This window comes from Natrix helvetica (assembly GCF_964273705.1).
Source record: "Natrix helvetica genome assembly, chromosome: 1".
NCBI classification, from domain to species: Eukaryota; Metazoa; Chordata; class Lepidosauria; order Squamata; family Natricidae; genus Natrix; species Natrix helvetica.
Window position 1 is genome coordinate 307,706,181 of NC_138548.1, and position 17,057 is coordinate 307,723,237.

A 17,057-nucleotide genomic window follows, 5' to 3' on the forward strand; every position below is an offset into this window, starting at 1 on the left:
TGGATGCTCCTGTCAGCAGCTGCAGAAAAATAAAAAAAGGAAGTGGAGCAACAGGACTGGGGAGGTAACCAAAGGCCTTAGGGACCTGGCAGGACAGGAAGTAGGGCCCATGGGCTACAGCAACTTTGCTTTCATTGGTGGGCTGGGTGTGTGGCTGAGATGAGGGAAAGGCAAGTGAGTGGGGCAATAGCAGCATCCCTTCAGTAAGTTGCAAGAGTGACCGCTAAGAGTCAATTTTTTAATGATGTGACCACTGTGTATGATGCAATAGTTGTAACTTCAAGTATAGGTACATCAGCACTGTTGGAATTCTGAATGGTTTCTGAATGTATGGTGTATACCTGGAAATCTAGGAGGTATAGGAAAGTACAGAAGAAAGGCATTTTAATTACGTTTCTTAATTAAAGGCAGAAGAATGCAGTTGGATACAATCCATCATGAAATCACAATGGTTCACTCATTAGTATTTAATTGGCACTTCACTCACAAATCTTTATCCTTTGCCATTTTAATGCCAAAGGAAAATAACACCCCCACAGTTCAGCTCTTAATTATGAATAATTGTAGTGATATAGATAATGACCTACCAATAAACCTAGCATAGCTCAGCACATTTAAGTATTGTATAATGAAGTTAAATTATATTTTTGACTATCACATTTTACCAGTTAACCAAAATTAATGCCCTTTTATGTCAAACGCTATAAGACACTGGAAACAATACTAAAAAAACAAATGGGAGGAGGGTTTAAAACAAAAATGCTTTGTTCAGCTTCCAGTTGTTTATAAAACCAATTGATGTATTTCAATATGCTGCCTGCCTAAGCTTTTTCTCACAGAGTTAAACTATGACCAAGAAAGTTTCAGGACAGATTGAAACTTTTGTCTTTTTGAGCTTTTATTACAAAAATATATTTGAAAACATACAAAATTTCCACTGAAAATGTTCATTTTTAAACATTTATGCAATAACTTAATATTTGCCAACATAATATGGTGCCACAAATTACATACCCATATACTGAACTGTTGATGCATTGTGATGACAATTTTAAAACTGCTTGAAAACCAGTAGGCACAATTCAGTCTATCCTAGGAGCATCAACAGATCAAGGATTCCAACACATGTATTCCAACAAGCTGATTCACCAATAACTGTGTACAGGGTCATAAACAAGTTATATTACAGTCAAGGAGATTGGGAAGAGAATATACACAAGTATTTCTTCCTTAATGGCCTTTAGTGTTTTCTATTATGTCCACAGACCTAGGAAACTGAGGTCATATTTTGTTTATTGCAATTCTTCAGATATAGGTGCTGCACCACTGGGATATAAGTATGCCCAATGATCTCTAAAAGTTATTAAGATAATAAAGATCTGAAGCTCCTCAAACTCACGATCAGTATGGGAGTGCAAACTAAAGCAGTAAATCCACGTACTGAATATCGTATGGATTTCAAACAAAGACATGCTATTGGTACAAAAGCAAACTACAAGGGAAAAATTATTGCAATTTTTCCCCACCAAAGATGAAGATATTGCATCTTAACATTTTTGCAAATGTCAAAAAGTGAGGTGAAATATATATGTATATATATTGCACACTTTCCTCTTTTAAGATATGCTAAGAGAGCAATTAAATAGCCAAGAATAGATTGCTTGGGTTTTTTTGTGGGCTTTTTTTTTTTGTTTCTTATTATTTGTGCCAAACACTTGATATTAAATACTTTTATTGAAAGTCCCTTAATAATTATACCCTTGCTAACACATAATATTAGAAAGTTTTGGGAATGCAATAGACCCAAGCAAACAAACATAAGAAAAATTAAAATTTAATCAGTTTCAAATATAAGTTCCATTTCAAGACTGAAAATAAAAAAAAATGCTTTTCTATTGTCATATTGTGCCTTAGGCCTTTGCAAAATATTTAGATGCTGTAAAATGTGTCACAAATGTATAGTTATTAGGAACAATTCAAAGACAATAACTTTACCTATAAAACAACAATCAGATCTTCAATGAGCTGCATATTTGAAAGCCACTTTAGACAAATATTAAACTTTTTTAGAAGTTGCATATAGGCAGTGTAAAAATACATGCTTAGATAGTGTATATTCATTTTAGAATCTAGTCTAAAATATGAGCTACTTTCAAGAGATATTTTGCCAGGAGAAAAATTAAAATAAATAGCCTAAATTGGTTATTTAAGCATTTGTTATTGGTGCATGCAGAGAACAATGAGATTATAAAGTGAAACCTTTACTAAAAATTTAGGTAATCAGGCTAAAGCTGTCCAGTGATTACACATTTTGTAAACATCTGTGATTTTACTCCGCAGTTTAGTTTGTCAAAGCAATTCTTAAAAAGCGTTTCATTTTGTCACATGACCACAAGCAATAAGAGCACTAGTGTGATAACAGTGAATGCTGCCAATAGTGCTTTGTACTACCTAGTACACCCCTCTTCTAGCTTAAGCTACGTATTGCAATGTTAATGGGCATAGAGGACTCAGTATCAATGAAAAATGTTAAAAATCACTAAGCTTTTAAACTACCTTCTAATGAAGGATATTCTCTGGAGAATAGCGACTTATTTTGTGATCCTTATATATTGAGAATATAAGAAGAATTGAGAATTGCCATGAACTAACTTTTGCACTGCTTTTCAACACAAAAGAGTAAAAAAGAATAAAAAAGTTTTATTGGAGCAAACATACCAAAGATATATCTTTGCTGTTTAATGCAATATTCCCTTTCTCATTAATTCTTGGAGACTGAGGAACTTAACAATACATTCAATGTCAAGGAAACCTTTTCTCTATACATTTAATATAATACTTGCATTCATTGTTATCATACTTCATATGTTTCATCACTGCAAATCTCACATTTATGGCTGAGGTTTTTTTCCTACAGTAATTTATGACTGTCTTTCTTGTCCATAAACAAAACACAGCAAAATTCAGTTTTAATAGTCTGACAATAGCCTGTAATTATACATGGAAGAATGCTGCACTAAGCTAGTTTGTTGTTGGTATATGTACATGGGTGTGCTACAACAAATCCAGTGTACAAGCAGAGAGCTCTCTGGTTTTCTATAAAAAGTCTACGAAGCCCGAAAAGATACTTTTGAGTTTCACTATTAAAGCCTGTCAAATATGTGTCACTATACACATATTTCCCTGAATTTTGTACATATAACCAATATAAAATACTATGTTATTAGAAACACTTTCAAAGGCTGAAGAGGTTCTTTCAGAAGGCAGTTTGCTAAACATAAAAACTTCTACCTAAAATCACTCAAAATCTAAGTATACATATTGATTAGTTAAAAAAATAACACACTGTTTATATCAAAAACACTGATTTGTGATGGAGTCACAATAATCAAAACGTCATTGATGAATTAGAAATAACAACTGGATAATGATGCCATCTTCATTATCACACTGACAGTGACCAGTAAGATTTACTCCAGTCTTTGTTACAGGTTCTCTTGAAACAATGGGCATATATAGTAGGCTATTTTTTTTTGCCAGCCCTCTTTTTCAATGGCTTCACAGAAATATACCATAATATACAGAGCGAAGACTATGCTCCTCCATTTCAACCATGCTTTGAAAAATAAGCAGTGCAACTTGAATGGCTAAACTGACTACAAAATTACATTTCACAATATAAAACAAAGACATAATTTTAAAAATGCTAATCTTTACATTGCTATTGCTTGAGTAAATTGGGTATGTGTTATCACTTAAGTATTGCTAGCTACTGTAACATGCTAGAATGAAATAAATAGAAATCACAAAAGACCAATAGCAGCATATAAAACAGAGATCAGATTCTGACTTATTTTGGGAAGAAGTTTGATCTTTACAGCAGTATATAATGCAAGTTTAGGGAGAGTTTTTAATACTATTCCAAACAGTAACTGAACAACAGCTTATCTAGAAACACTTCAACCTTTCTACAGGAAAATCTATACCAAAACTGGCATTTGACCTGGATAGGGAGGCAAATGATATTCCACTGAAACAATTTTTTAAAATGCTTTTTAAAAATATATATATCTGACAAAACACACTGAACTTATTATTCAAGGGAAATCACATTTCATATATTCCTAGTAAAAGTGAATGTGTATTCTGCATACAGAAGAGCCAATTTGTGGTCGATATGACCCAGAGGTCATCCTGTTGCTATGTTAAGGCTAAAAACAGAAATGTTATACTGCATGTCCATTCCTTTGAAAGCCTTAGAAGTATCCTCTTAAACTCTTCCATGGCTCCTTAAATTTGAAGCTGGTTTCACAACTGTTGATGTTCTTAATTTAGTTATCCTGAACAGTCAGGGTGCATATGGTAAAGAATTTTATCAACTATTTGACACTGCTTAAAACAATAAGAAAAATGTGCCGTTACACATAAGACCATATTTCCCCCACAGAAATAAAATCCTGCTGGTAACTGGTCACAGTGAAACCACACCATTTCTTAGAACATTATTTATACAATATTTCTAAGGAACAGTATTCCCTGGAGGCTTAGAAAGACTTTAGGAACTCAAAAAAATGTCTTTAAAATATAAGAGTTGTACAGAAGAGGCATAATGTTTCTGAAGCAGATAGGTGATCGGTAGGATTCAATTCATTGCAGTTATAACTTGATGCTATCCGTATCCTTGGTCAAGACTTGTAAATAGACTTCATGTAGAGTATTAAGAAAATTTGCATCATTCTGAGAGAAGAAAAAGAATATAATCAGGCCAATGAGATAAATGTTTTAGAACATCATTTCTAACTAAATACACATTGCATTGTACGCTCCCGGAAACACATTTAATGAACAAACTGAAGAATTCAGATGGTCAAAGAAGAAAGAAACAAGAACAAAGCTTTTACCAGGAACAATACATAGCAATGCTGTCGAGACTAGAGTTTGAGACAGTCAAATGAACAGCACAAATTCAGCACAGATAGATTACATGTTTTGAAATCATACATTAAATCATTTTGAATTGTATCATATTATATATATCTGTTATGTTTCTACTATTAAATAGTGTGAGAAAGTGATAATTCCCCCCCCCCAATTTTTTTTTATATTTATGATAAACAGCTTTTACAGAGAACATGAGTGGAGAAAGTCTATGCAAAGGGTAATAATAAATATTCAAAACATGGTGCAATTTAATTTGGATTGGTACATTTTCTAAGATGATGGTTGAAAAAGAAATATAAAAAAAAGAACATAGTTAATTAGGATTCCTGAATCAATATTGCCTAATCAGTTATTATCTACAGCAAATGCATAATTGTTTTCAGTATCCTTGCATACCTGATCAGAAGACTATCTTAGATTAAAATCTAATCTTTAGTTCCAATTTTATATCATAAACCATCATCCCAAATTATATTCTTCAATTAATATTTTGCAAAATTTAAGAAATCTGAATTCTGTTAATCTTTCTCAAAATGAAGAATTTATACTCTAGATATACCCAATAATTAAAACAATTTAATTTATAAATATTGGATACTAAGATTTTAGCAAAATATTCTGGACCATAGATTACTGTTTGTATACTGATTATTGTGTATTCATACAGGCTGACTTTTTAAAGACTATCGGTATTTTGACAGTATTATTTTTAACCCAATAATCTTTAGATGTTTTGTAATTCAAAGAACATTGAATTCTGTTATATCCACCCAGTGAAATCATCTATTCATTTTAGTATTTTTTTCTATACCCTTCTATTTTTGATGCTTTGTAATTAAGCTTCAAAAATTAACATTTCCTCAAGTATTCATATTCATTGGAAATAATAACCGTGCGTATTCTAGATTGACAGTTCTAAGCCAAAACAGAACATTTTTTTTCTTTTTGCATAGAACTTGATTGTCAAAAGGAGTAGGGTTTTGATGAACAAAAAAAGCACACAACACATAAGACAAGCAGTCTAAATCTCAATTAATGCAATGCAAAATATATCAAAAACAATGGACAGGAATCTCAAAAAATGACTTTACTTTTATTACAATGTATAATTGCTGACAGTTCAGCCTGTGTTCAGAAAATGTTTCTCCCTTCAAAGTCAGCAAGAATTTTGTTTTAACAATGGTCCTGAAGAAAAAAAGAAACAGCAGGCTATGCACAAAATAAAAGTACTGGCAGCAAAATTGATTATACGAGCTAATATGGAATCATTTCAATGTTATTATTATGGTACTGTATTTCAGTGAATTGCTATCTTTATATCTATATACAATGTTTTCCAATATCAGTGTAAAAAAAGAACTAAAATGTACTAATATAGCACTAAACATTGGTATCTTGATTGATGACAAAGAGGAAAATACAATTTTGGATCATCTGGTCCATTCCAGTTAGGTTCAAGCTGGGCATGTGACCGAAACAGCATGGCTTACATTTACAGATGAATTCTAGTGGGAATGGGATGGCCATAGTGCATACATCCCTGTTTTCTCCTTGATCTTTCAGTAGCTTTCTGTACTATGGTATAGAAAGCTACTATACTAGATTAACTCTGGTGCTTAAAAGTTCCAAAGGTGCTTTTTCAAGAGGCAACAGGACTTTTTTGTTTTTCTTTGGAGACGTTTTGCTTCTCATCCAAGAAGCTTCTTCAGGTCTGACTGGATGGTGGGGAGTGGGAGGATTTATATTCCTTGCGAACAGCTGGTCTGCAGTTTCAAGAAGGCTCCACAACCATGACCCTGAGGACATAGCTAAACCTCCAAGTGGCCTCATGGTCTCTCTAAAAGAATGCAAACGACCAGCTGTCTGCAAGGAATATAAATCTTTCCATTCCCCACCATCCGATCAGAGCTGAAGAAGTGCCTTGGATGAGAAGTGAAAATCTTTGAAGAAAAGAAGCTGCCTCTTAAAAAAGCACCTTTGGGACAACCATGATCTGGATGACTGAGAATCTCCATAGACAACTGGCGCTTAGTAATTGAAGCCAGCATTATTATGGTTCTCCTCCTTCCTCTAAAGTCAATTCCAGTTGGTGTTGATGGGGAGGAAAAATATACCCCACAAGCCCTCTTGTGTAGGGTGCCTCAGGACTTGACTTTCTCCTCACTCCTGTTTAGCATCTATTGAAGCAATTGGAATAGATCAATTTGCCAAGGTAATTTTAAACAATTCACTAAAATTAAATCTGAGAAATATTCAAATGACTTCATATATGTTGGTTAAATGCATATTCCATTGCTTTGAAAAAGATAAAATGTTTTAGATACAAAATATAACAATTTGTCTCAAACCACTTGGTTCTGAAATCAGAGAGAACAGATATTTAAATCATTAGGGATGTCCAGTCTCAAGAAAGCACTGTTAAACAGATTGGGAAGCAGTGACTATACTGCCTTCAAATTTAATTTGTATGGAAACAAAAAATTGCCAAAAAATTCAGAACACATAAATAATTAAGGACATATCATTTTACATATAACAAAATCAGGGATTTTACTGACTTGTACAAAATTCCAAAAGGTAAAGATACAATATGGATTAACTTTTTGCCTTGTCTCATAATCAGTGAAATCATATTCAGAATCAAAAAAGATGAACAGATAACAACTTATTTACCTTATTTACCTGTATATTTACCTCAGAATTTAATTCAGTGGTTCTTGTCATTACAAGAGAGCAAGATATATTTATCAAAACTAAGTTGTCATTAGCTACGAGTCATGAAAAGAATATATTATTTCTATAATTGTAGGCACTGTGCATTTTATTACTGTTTACTAGAGAACAGAAACTAGAGTGGTTAAGTATTATGGGCAAAGTGCTGCCTAGGTATGAGCTAGCAAGAATCATATATACCGTTTTTTTTCCAGAGTATAAGACGCACCAAGGTTTTGAAGAGGCAATTTTTTAAAAAAAGTAGGTAGGCAGATAGAGATATAGAGAGGGATAGAGAAAGAGAGAAATACAGTAGGTAGGTAGGGAGAAAGAGAGAGTAGGTAGGTAGGTAGAGGGATAGAGAAAGAGAGAAATACAGTAGGTAAGTAGGGAGAGAGAGAGAGTAGGTAGGTAGGTAGGGAGAGGGAGAGAGAGAGAGGGAGAGAGAGAGAGAAATACAGTAGGTAGGTAGGGAGAGAGAGTAGGTAGGTAGGTAGGTAGGTAGGTAGAGGGATAGACAGAGAGAGAGAGAAATACAGTAGGTAAGGAGAGAGAGAGAGTAGGTAGGTAGGTTGGTAGATAAAGGGATAGAGAGAGAGTGAGAAAGAGAAATACAGTAGGTAGGTAGGTAGGTAGGTAGAGAAGTACAGTAGGTAGGGAGAGAGAGAGAGAGTAGGTAGGTAGGTTGGTAGATAAAGGGATAGAGAGAGAGTGAGAAAGAGAAATACAGTAGGGAGAGAAATACAGTAGGTAGGTAGGTAGGGAGAGAGAGAGAGAGAGTAGGTAGGTAGGTAGAGGGAGAGAGAGAGAGAGAAATACAGTAGGTAGGTAGGTAGGAAGGAAGAGAGAGAGAGTAGGTAGTTAGGTAGATGTCTCCAGGTGTATTTATCCATGTACTGGAGAAGGAAATCACTGACAACCTGCAGCATCTAAAACTTTATTTCTGCTGACACAGCACTTGATCAATCTAATTCTCATCAGCAGTTAAAGAGCTTTCCAAAAAGGAAAAAAAAGTTTTTGCACTCTGCAAACCTCCCACAAACGGCCCGTTTTTTGTGAAAACAGGCCTGTTTTTTTTCAAATAAAATGCATGAATAGCCTTAGGGGGACTTGCAGAATGCTCCGGGCGGGGGGGAGGGGGATGAGCAAAAACAGGCCTAGTTTTTGACAAAAAATTGCATACATAGCCTTATGAAGGCTTATAGTGCTGCTGGAGGGCAAAAAATGGCCCATTTTTTGCTCATTTTTGCCCTCCCCAGCTCCCAGGAGCTCTCTGAAAGTCTCCATAACGGTATGCATGGCCTTTTTTGTGAAGGGGCGGGGCTTCAGGAGACAAAAAATGCTGTATTGATGTATAAGACACACCCAGATTTTCAGCTTCTTTTTTGAGGGGAAAAAGTGCATCTTATACTCCAAAAAATACGGTAGATGTACTAACAATTTTAGTAAAAGCGGTCCTAGAGTTATGACCATAATGGAATCTGCCCATCATGGTCACAGTTCATATAAAGCAGGTTGGACATCTTATTGACCTGATGTTGTGATCCATTATGCAGTGGTCATTAAGCAAATCCATGGTTATTAAGCTGGTTTTTGCTGAAAATTGATAGTAAATGATAGCTTTTGGCAAAACCATTTAAAAATGTGGTCACATGATTGTATGACTATGAAATGGCTATGATAGCAATTTTCCAATATTTGAGGGGCAGTCACAGAGGAGATCAACCTATTCTCCAAAGCAAGTAAAGGACAAGAAGTAACAGAAGCTTATCAAAAAGTGCTACAACCTGGAATTAAGGAGAAACTTCCTGTTGGTGAGAACAATTAATCAGTGGAATGGCTTGTTTCCAGAAGTTATGGGTGTTCCATCAATGGAGGTGTTTAAGAGGAGAACAGACAGCCATTTGTCCAGAATGGCAAAGGGTCTCCTGCTTGAGAAGGGAGTTGGATTAGAAGACCTCCAAGATCCCTTCCAACTCTATTATTTTGTTAAATGTGGCCCAATTGCTGAGTGCCTGAAGTGTGGTCATATGACCATGTGGAGGGTGTTACTGCCAAAATCTGTATCTCTTTGAATCTGGGTCATGAGTACCTTCCAGGTAGATTTGTTGGAGCCTGAAATGGTTGCTAAGTATTAGGATGTATGTCAAGGACTACCTGTACTAAAAATAATCCTATTCATTTTTCAGTTTGAAGCTTATATTTTTAAAAAATTTGTACAGGGTACATGAATATTGCAATATTGCTGCAATACTGATATTAAGAAACAATTAGCATTATGCTTAAGCCACTCAAGCGTCACTCTGAAAATAAATTGAATAATAAATAAAATATGACTGCTTCCAAAAGCAAGTAATTTTCCCTGCTCTATGGACTTCCAATAATCAACATCTCTGGGAGTCAAGGGGAACCAGCTCATTCTACTTCTATTTATGGAAGCAGCTCCATCAACAATGGGTTCTACATAATGCTTGTTATCTTAAGATAGTAATTGTACCTTTATTAGATGTATCAAAGTTTGTTGAAGTTGAGATCTACTGAGTACCGCTGAAGGTAATGCCTGAACATCTGTACCAAGTGTAACAGGAGAAGGTAAGCCAACTTTGTTTTCAATTTCAGAGGATTTCATAGTAGACTGTTGAAACACACTAGGTGAAAGTAGGACAGAAGGTGCAATTGTAGTTGCAGTGGTAGCAAACTGTGTAGAAGCAACCTAAAAAAAACAATTTTGAGAATCCTTATTTATTGTTTCAAAGAACACTGTATAAATCCAGTCCCCATAATGTTAAGTCCATTATTTCCATTATTATCAGAACAGAAAGAGGTTGCAGAGATTCCCAATTAAAATGAAAAATGTCAAGTGAAAGTACATAACAAAAATTATATATATCAAAGTTAAAAGAATCTCTTTGAGGACATAATTAAATGACTTGAAATTATGCAAGGTTCTTATACATACTGACACTTTAGTTGAAAGACTATTATGTTGCAGTTTATAATATGGATGTATTATATTTTCTGGAGTTTATTACAAATAGATTCAATCTTACAAATAAAAGATACTAGTATATGCTCAGACAACAATAGAAAGCATTAAGGAAGAAAAATATATGAATATAGTTAGCTTCACTAATTTTATGAGATGTATACAAAGAGCATTTTTTGATTCTAGCAAGATATGAAACTCACACCAAGAAAAGTTTATTAATATTACAACAGAATATATTAAGGTTGTAACAATATTTGTTCTTTAGAACAGCAAAACACAACCTGACAAATAAGTTTGTTTTGCATATTCAGCTTCAACTGATTAGTTAATTAAGAGAGGTTGAAGAGGAAAGTTTCTCCATGAAGACAATATTACAATGCCTGGTTTTTAATATGTACCTGGTTTGCTTTTGACAACACTTTAGGATTTTGAAATGTTTCAGGCTCTTTATTTTGCTGTGTAACCTAAAAAATTTAAACGAAAATAAAATATTTTATGTACAATTTCTTTCTTGCAGATATAGTACTGTTCTGAAATAGCCAACCTCAGCATACAAACACACACATTCACACACTAATTTATTTATCCAAGTCATCAACACTGATTTTGTTGTATTACATATATATATACATCAAAGATATGTAGCGTTGTATCTCAAAACAGCATGTTAATACAGAACATCAAGAAAAGGGCATTCTTCATTCAAAGTGAAGAAATTATGATGGCATTTCCAGACTCAAGAAAGACCATGGCATAATGACACGGGAGCCATTTTCAGTAATGACTTACAAATGACTTCACAAGAAGTTTTTTCACCTACAAATACCCACCTGATAGGGATGAATGACTTTACCAGTCAAAGCCTGTTGCTTGATGTGGGATTCCTTGAAACAATCTGGTGTTGCCAGTTGACTAATAGCAGAAGAAGCATTTGCTGCTACTGGGGGTTTAATAAGAGATTGCTGCATTTGGTCGTGTTGTGGTGTCAACCTGAGTTTTTGAAGAAGATCTACACTGGGAAGTGATGTGTTTGAAGCATCTCCTGTATTTGGCAAAGTCATTGATCCTAGGAATTGGTTTTGACCAGAATTTACATTTTGTGTACCGTGGTTTACATCACACAATGGCTGATTCACAAGTGAAGGTATTTGCTTGGTAGTCTGCTGCATGATTTGCATTACATTATTGTTTGCATTGATATTCTGCAGCACTGGACCACAAGGTGCTTCTGTTGCCAAAGTCGAATTAAGGATAGGACTTAAATGCACGTTATAGTTTGAAACTTTATTTACTTCAGGTTGTAAAACTGAAGGTGATGAAGTTAGTACAGATGGAACACATTCCTGTGATAATAAAGTCAAAGAGTTATTTCTGAGGCTTGGAGCATCTAGCTTCCCCAGAGGCTGATGGATCACTGTTGATTGTTCAAATGAAAAGGGCAAAAGCAAATTGTGTTCTCTGCATGAGGTATCAGTTTTCTCTATCCTCTCTGGATTGGACATGGGAGCTGTGGAGTTTTCCTTTGGTAATGAAGTTCCAAATAATTCTTCCACTGTTAGATGTTTAGGGATGGACTGACATGACTAGGAAAAAAAGTGTACAAGTTTAGCTTAATATAGAATGCACACACTTCTTTCCTTGCATACAAATTAATGCCAAAGTGCTACTTAAAAAACAAAAAGATTGCTACAAAGCCATCTAGTGCAGCAAAAGTATTACTGTATTCAAATGAAGCACATTTCCCTAATATCAACAATAATGAACTATTCTTGTATCCTAGTCTTGTCTCTCGTTCAATCTATTTCGCACACAAATATATACATATACTATACCCATAAATATATATGTAATCCATTAAAGGGAAACAATTATAACATGTATAGTAACAGGGAAATCTATTTATCAAAAACTCAACACTACAAAAAGAATGCAATGTACAAATATACAGGCAATCCTCGACTTATGTCCACTCGTTCAGTGACTGAAGTTACAACCCCTGTAGCATGCCCAGTCACGTGAACACAATTCAAACTATTTACAAACACAGAAATGCTTCAACTCGCCCCTACCTGTCTATCTCTCCACCCCCTCCGATCTATGCCCGTTTGGCTTCCCTGCACAACAGCACTTGATAGAAGCAGCGCTGGGCTGGGGCGGAAGGAGTCTCAGGCAGCTACTATCATCCCAGGTCTCAACTTCAGACCCAGTGCTACCGCTGCCACTACTAAAAAACGCTGCGTCAAGCCCTATACTGCAACCAGCTACCCCAGCATCACTGCAGAAACCCCCAGTTGCCTCCAATGCCCACACTCCACAGGCTCTGCCACACATGGCTGACCTTCTCCATTTTTCTATTGCTGCCAAAGCATATTTAGTCTGGCCCGCCACTTGCGCAGGCTGGGTTCCAAACAGACCTCTGATGTACACATTTAGAATGAAGACAAAGAAATAAGGTAGTCCTTATGACCAGTATTAAACCCAAACTTTCTATTGCTAATTAAAAACTATTTACTAAGTGAATTTTGCCTCATTTTAGGTTGTTGTTAAGTGAATCAATGCAGTTGTTAAAAGTTAGTACTATAGTTAAATGAATCTGCCTTTGCCATTGGCTTTATTTGTAAGAAGGTTGCAAAACGGGATCACATGACCCCATGAAACCACAACTGTCATAAATATGAGTCAGTTGCTAAGTGTCCGAATTTGGATCACATGATCACGGAGATGCTGCAACGGTCATAAGTGTAAAAAACAGTCATAAGTCACTTTTTTCAGTGCAATTGTAGCTTTGAACAGTCACTAAATGAATTCGAGGACTACCTGTACTTCCATTCCATTTAAAATAGCATTTTATAAGGATAAAAAGGCAGATCTCGTAGGTTCTGATTTTAACATACATGATCTTGGACTTGTAACACTGGTGTTTCATATTCAGATGCCTCTGTATTTTCAATCTGTGTAAGATTTCCACTTTCTTGGGTCCCTGAAATGAAGTCACTTTTCTGATTCTAAAGGAATAAAAGAAATGTTATTTTTAAATTCCAGTTTGGACTGAATGAAATAATTACGATTTATATAATACCTTTAGGAGATTTCAGCAAGCTTTCTCCCTTGGATTGTGTTCATGTGGCCATGGGGACATTGCAATGGTCATTGTGTGAGAACCATTTGTAACTCACTTTTTTTTAGCATTATTGTAATTTAATATGGTTGCTAAACAAATAGTCATAAATTGAAGACTATCTGTATATAGACACAATTTCAAGACTCATCCATTTTTCCCTTCTTACCTCTTTTTTTAATAACAATCTTGCCTGATGACTAATGGTCCTATCATGGATTCTGGATGTTATTTACCCAATTGTTAACTCTTGTTAGAGGCACATAACTCTTTGATAGAATTCACATATCATACACTTTGTTTAACCATGCTATGATGAATAAATGTGCTACCTGGCTTCACATAACTTGCTCATACAAAATATAAATTATGTTGTTATATTATGATAATGTGTCAAATAAATCTCTATGTTTCCCAAGTGTTTAATGAAAGCTTTTATGCAAATATTCAAAAAGTAAAACTAAATAAATAAAATTAATTCCAATCACAGGATTACTCTAAAGTTAAAAAAGAAGTTTCCCAAAAACATGCAGACTGCAAAACCATAATAAAATTACTCCAGCATGTGCCTAATGTATTTTCATACATTAGGCAAACATATTAATAATATTAAAATAAATAAATGAGTTAGTTTTGTGGCTGAAATCATCTACAAACTTAATAGATATATTTCAGAAGAACTGAACTGACTGGAAATTATAGAGAAAAACTTCATTTTCTACATCACTTTATGAAGCTAACCTAAATATAAAAAGTGAATGACCGTTGGCTTATCTGAATGGTCGTTCTCTAGGCGCTGCAGGAGTGTCCAAGCAAGGGTTAACTTCAGCTTGCTGCCCAAGGACTGAGTTCAAAGATTGTGTAGCCATGCCTCCTGCTCCCCTCAGAGGCTCAGTTTAAAAAAACGAAGGTATGAGACCCAGATGGATGCTGTATGGAGAAAAGTCTATGCCATAGAGGTGATAAGTCACGCACCCTCAGGCGACCCCAGAGCGGGGTTGGACACTCCTCCAGCGCCTAGAGAACGACCATTCAGGTAAGCCAACGGTCATTCTTCTAGGTGCTGCTTGCAGTGTCCAAGCATGGGACATACCCAAGCTATGAAGTCCCAAGATGGGAAGAAGGAATGTCCTGGTTAGCAGGAGCCACAAGGGCCCGCTGTAAGACTCTCCTTCCAAATGAAGCCTCTGCAGAGGCAAAGGAGTCCAGTTTGTAATTCCGAATGAACGGTGACGGCGAGGACCAGGTAGCCGCCCTGCAGATCTCTTCAATAGGCGTCTGAGTAACCCAAGCGGCTGTAGTCGCGGCACTCCTCGTGGAGTGTGCTGTGATACGAAGAGGAACAGGTCTGGATTGTTGCTCGTAAGCCAGCTTAATGCAAGGGTGCACCAACGTGGAAGATGATACCTTCCTTCCCATGGAGGTGGGCTGGAACGATATGAAGAACGATTCTGACTTGTGAAAAGAGGCTGTCCTCTTTTTGCATACCCGCACAGTGTAGCGCACATCCAATTTGTGCCAGATGCATTCCTTGGGATGACTGGGGTGCGGGCAGAAGTCGGGGAGGATGACCTCTTGCGTTCTGTGGAATAAGCTGTTAATTTCTGGTAGAAATGCTGGAGCCAATTGCAGAATGACTTTGTCTGAATGTATAATACAAAGATCCTCCCTAACTGATAGCACGGCTAGTTCTGAAATTCTGCGCGCTGAGGTGATGGCTACGAGAAAGGTGGTTTTGAACGACAAATGTCGTAGGTTAATAGAACGAATTGGTTTGAATGGCGGCGATGTTAAGGCCTGTAAGACAATTGATAAGTCCCAAGTTGGGTAACGGTGTACCATTGGAGGGCGTAGGTTGGTAGCCCCCTTTACGAAACTGCAGACCCTTGGGTGTCTGCTGAGTGGTTGAGAATTTTCTCTGGACAAGATGGTGGCCAGGGCTGCTCTCTGTCTCTGAAGGGTGTTGGGGGTGAGGCCCTTGTCCAACCCCTCCTTAGGAAATCTAGTATTTGTGGGATCATAGCTGCTGTGGCATCGATGCGATGGGACTGACACCAAGAGGAGAAGATAGCCCAAGTAGCATCATAGATCCGCATGGTGGAAGGTCGCCTGGATGCCTGGATGGTTTGAATGACCTTGTCAGAAAAACTGTCTTGCCTCAGGAGGTCCTCAAGTGCCAAACGGCTAACTGAAGCCATTGAGGGTTTGAGTGAGGTATGGCCCCCTGGCTGAGGGAGACCTACTCGTGAGGTATGCGCCAGTGCTTGGACACTGACAGGCTGACAAGGTCGGCGAACCAGGACCTCCTTGGCCAGTGCGGGGCGACTAGCGGTACTTCGGCACCCTCCAGTTTAAGATCTTCCTGATCACCTGAGGTATCAGTGGGAGGGGCGGGAACGCGCATAACAGTCCAGAAAGCCAGCAGCATGGAAGAGCGTCCGTCCCTTCCATGCCGGAACATTGGAATCTGGAAAAGAACTGGGGGAGATGAGTATTCTCGGGACTGGCAAACAGGTCTATTGTCGGAAGACCGAATCTTTGGGTCAGCTGGTAGAACAGAGATGGATGAAGTTGCCATTCCAAGTTGCTGATGGTTGTTCTGCTCAGCCAGTCTGCTGTCATGTTGTCCTCCCCCGAGATGTGGTCCACTCTCAAGGACTTGAGGTGGTGCTCCGCCCATCGTCCTATGGCCTACTACCCTGGTGATTGACACAGGCCTTGGTGGCGATGTTGTCCGTCAGTATGAGAACATGGGAACCCTCGATGAACCGACGGAAGTGGCGCAGGGCTAGTCTGGCGGCTCTGAGCGCCAGCCAGTTTATGTTGTGGGCGAGCTCTGCCTGCGACCATCTGCCCTGCGTCACATGTGTCTGTAGGTGGGCGCCCCAGCCGTACAAGCTGGCGTCTGTTGTTGCGACCAGGCGCTCTGATTCCTTGAAGAGGGACCCCCTCGTCAGCGCTGAAGATCGCCACCACCCAAGCAACTGGGGCACCTTTGGGGGAACGCTGACCACCCTCTTGGAGTTGCTGGCCTTGCACCGCTGAATGGGAAGAAGGAACCACTGAAGATCCCGTGCATGCAGCCGTGCCCAAGGAACTACAGCGTTGCACGAGATCAGCTTCCCCAGTAGCTGGGATAGAGTCACTAGAGGTGCTGACCTGGATCTCCTGACACACAAGGGATGTGATGCTGTCCCTCTGCTCCTGTGTGAGCAACACACTGCAAGTTCAGGAGTCAATCACAGTGCCCAGGTGTTGAATCCTGGAGGTAGGCTCCAAGTGACTCTTCTCCAGATT

General features: G+C 37.5%; 1 protein-coding gene across 2 annotated transcripts in view; it reads right to left on the bottom strand.

Moving 5' to 3' along the window:
• Positions 1–880: 880 nt before the first annotated feature.
• The window catches only part of DCP1A (decapping mRNA 1A), a 37,450-nt gene continuing 21,273 nt past the window's right edge, over positions 881–17,057 (bottom strand). For both annotated transcript variants that reach the window (XM_081939116.1, XM_081939117.1), the window contains exons 6-10: positions 13,537–13,647; positions 11,473–12,225; positions 11,041–11,106; positions 10,151–10,366; positions 881–4,737 (exon numbers count right to left, since the gene is read on the bottom strand). In XM_081939116.1, coding sequence (XP_081795242.1) covers positions 4,657–4,737; positions 10,151–10,366; positions 11,041–11,106; positions 11,473–12,225; positions 13,537–13,647 — 1,227 coding nt within the window. In that variant the 3' untranslated portion in view covers positions 881–4,656. The remainder of the gene's footprint in view (positions 4,738–10,150; positions 10,367–11,040; positions 11,107–11,472; positions 12,226–13,536; positions 13,648–17,057) is intronic.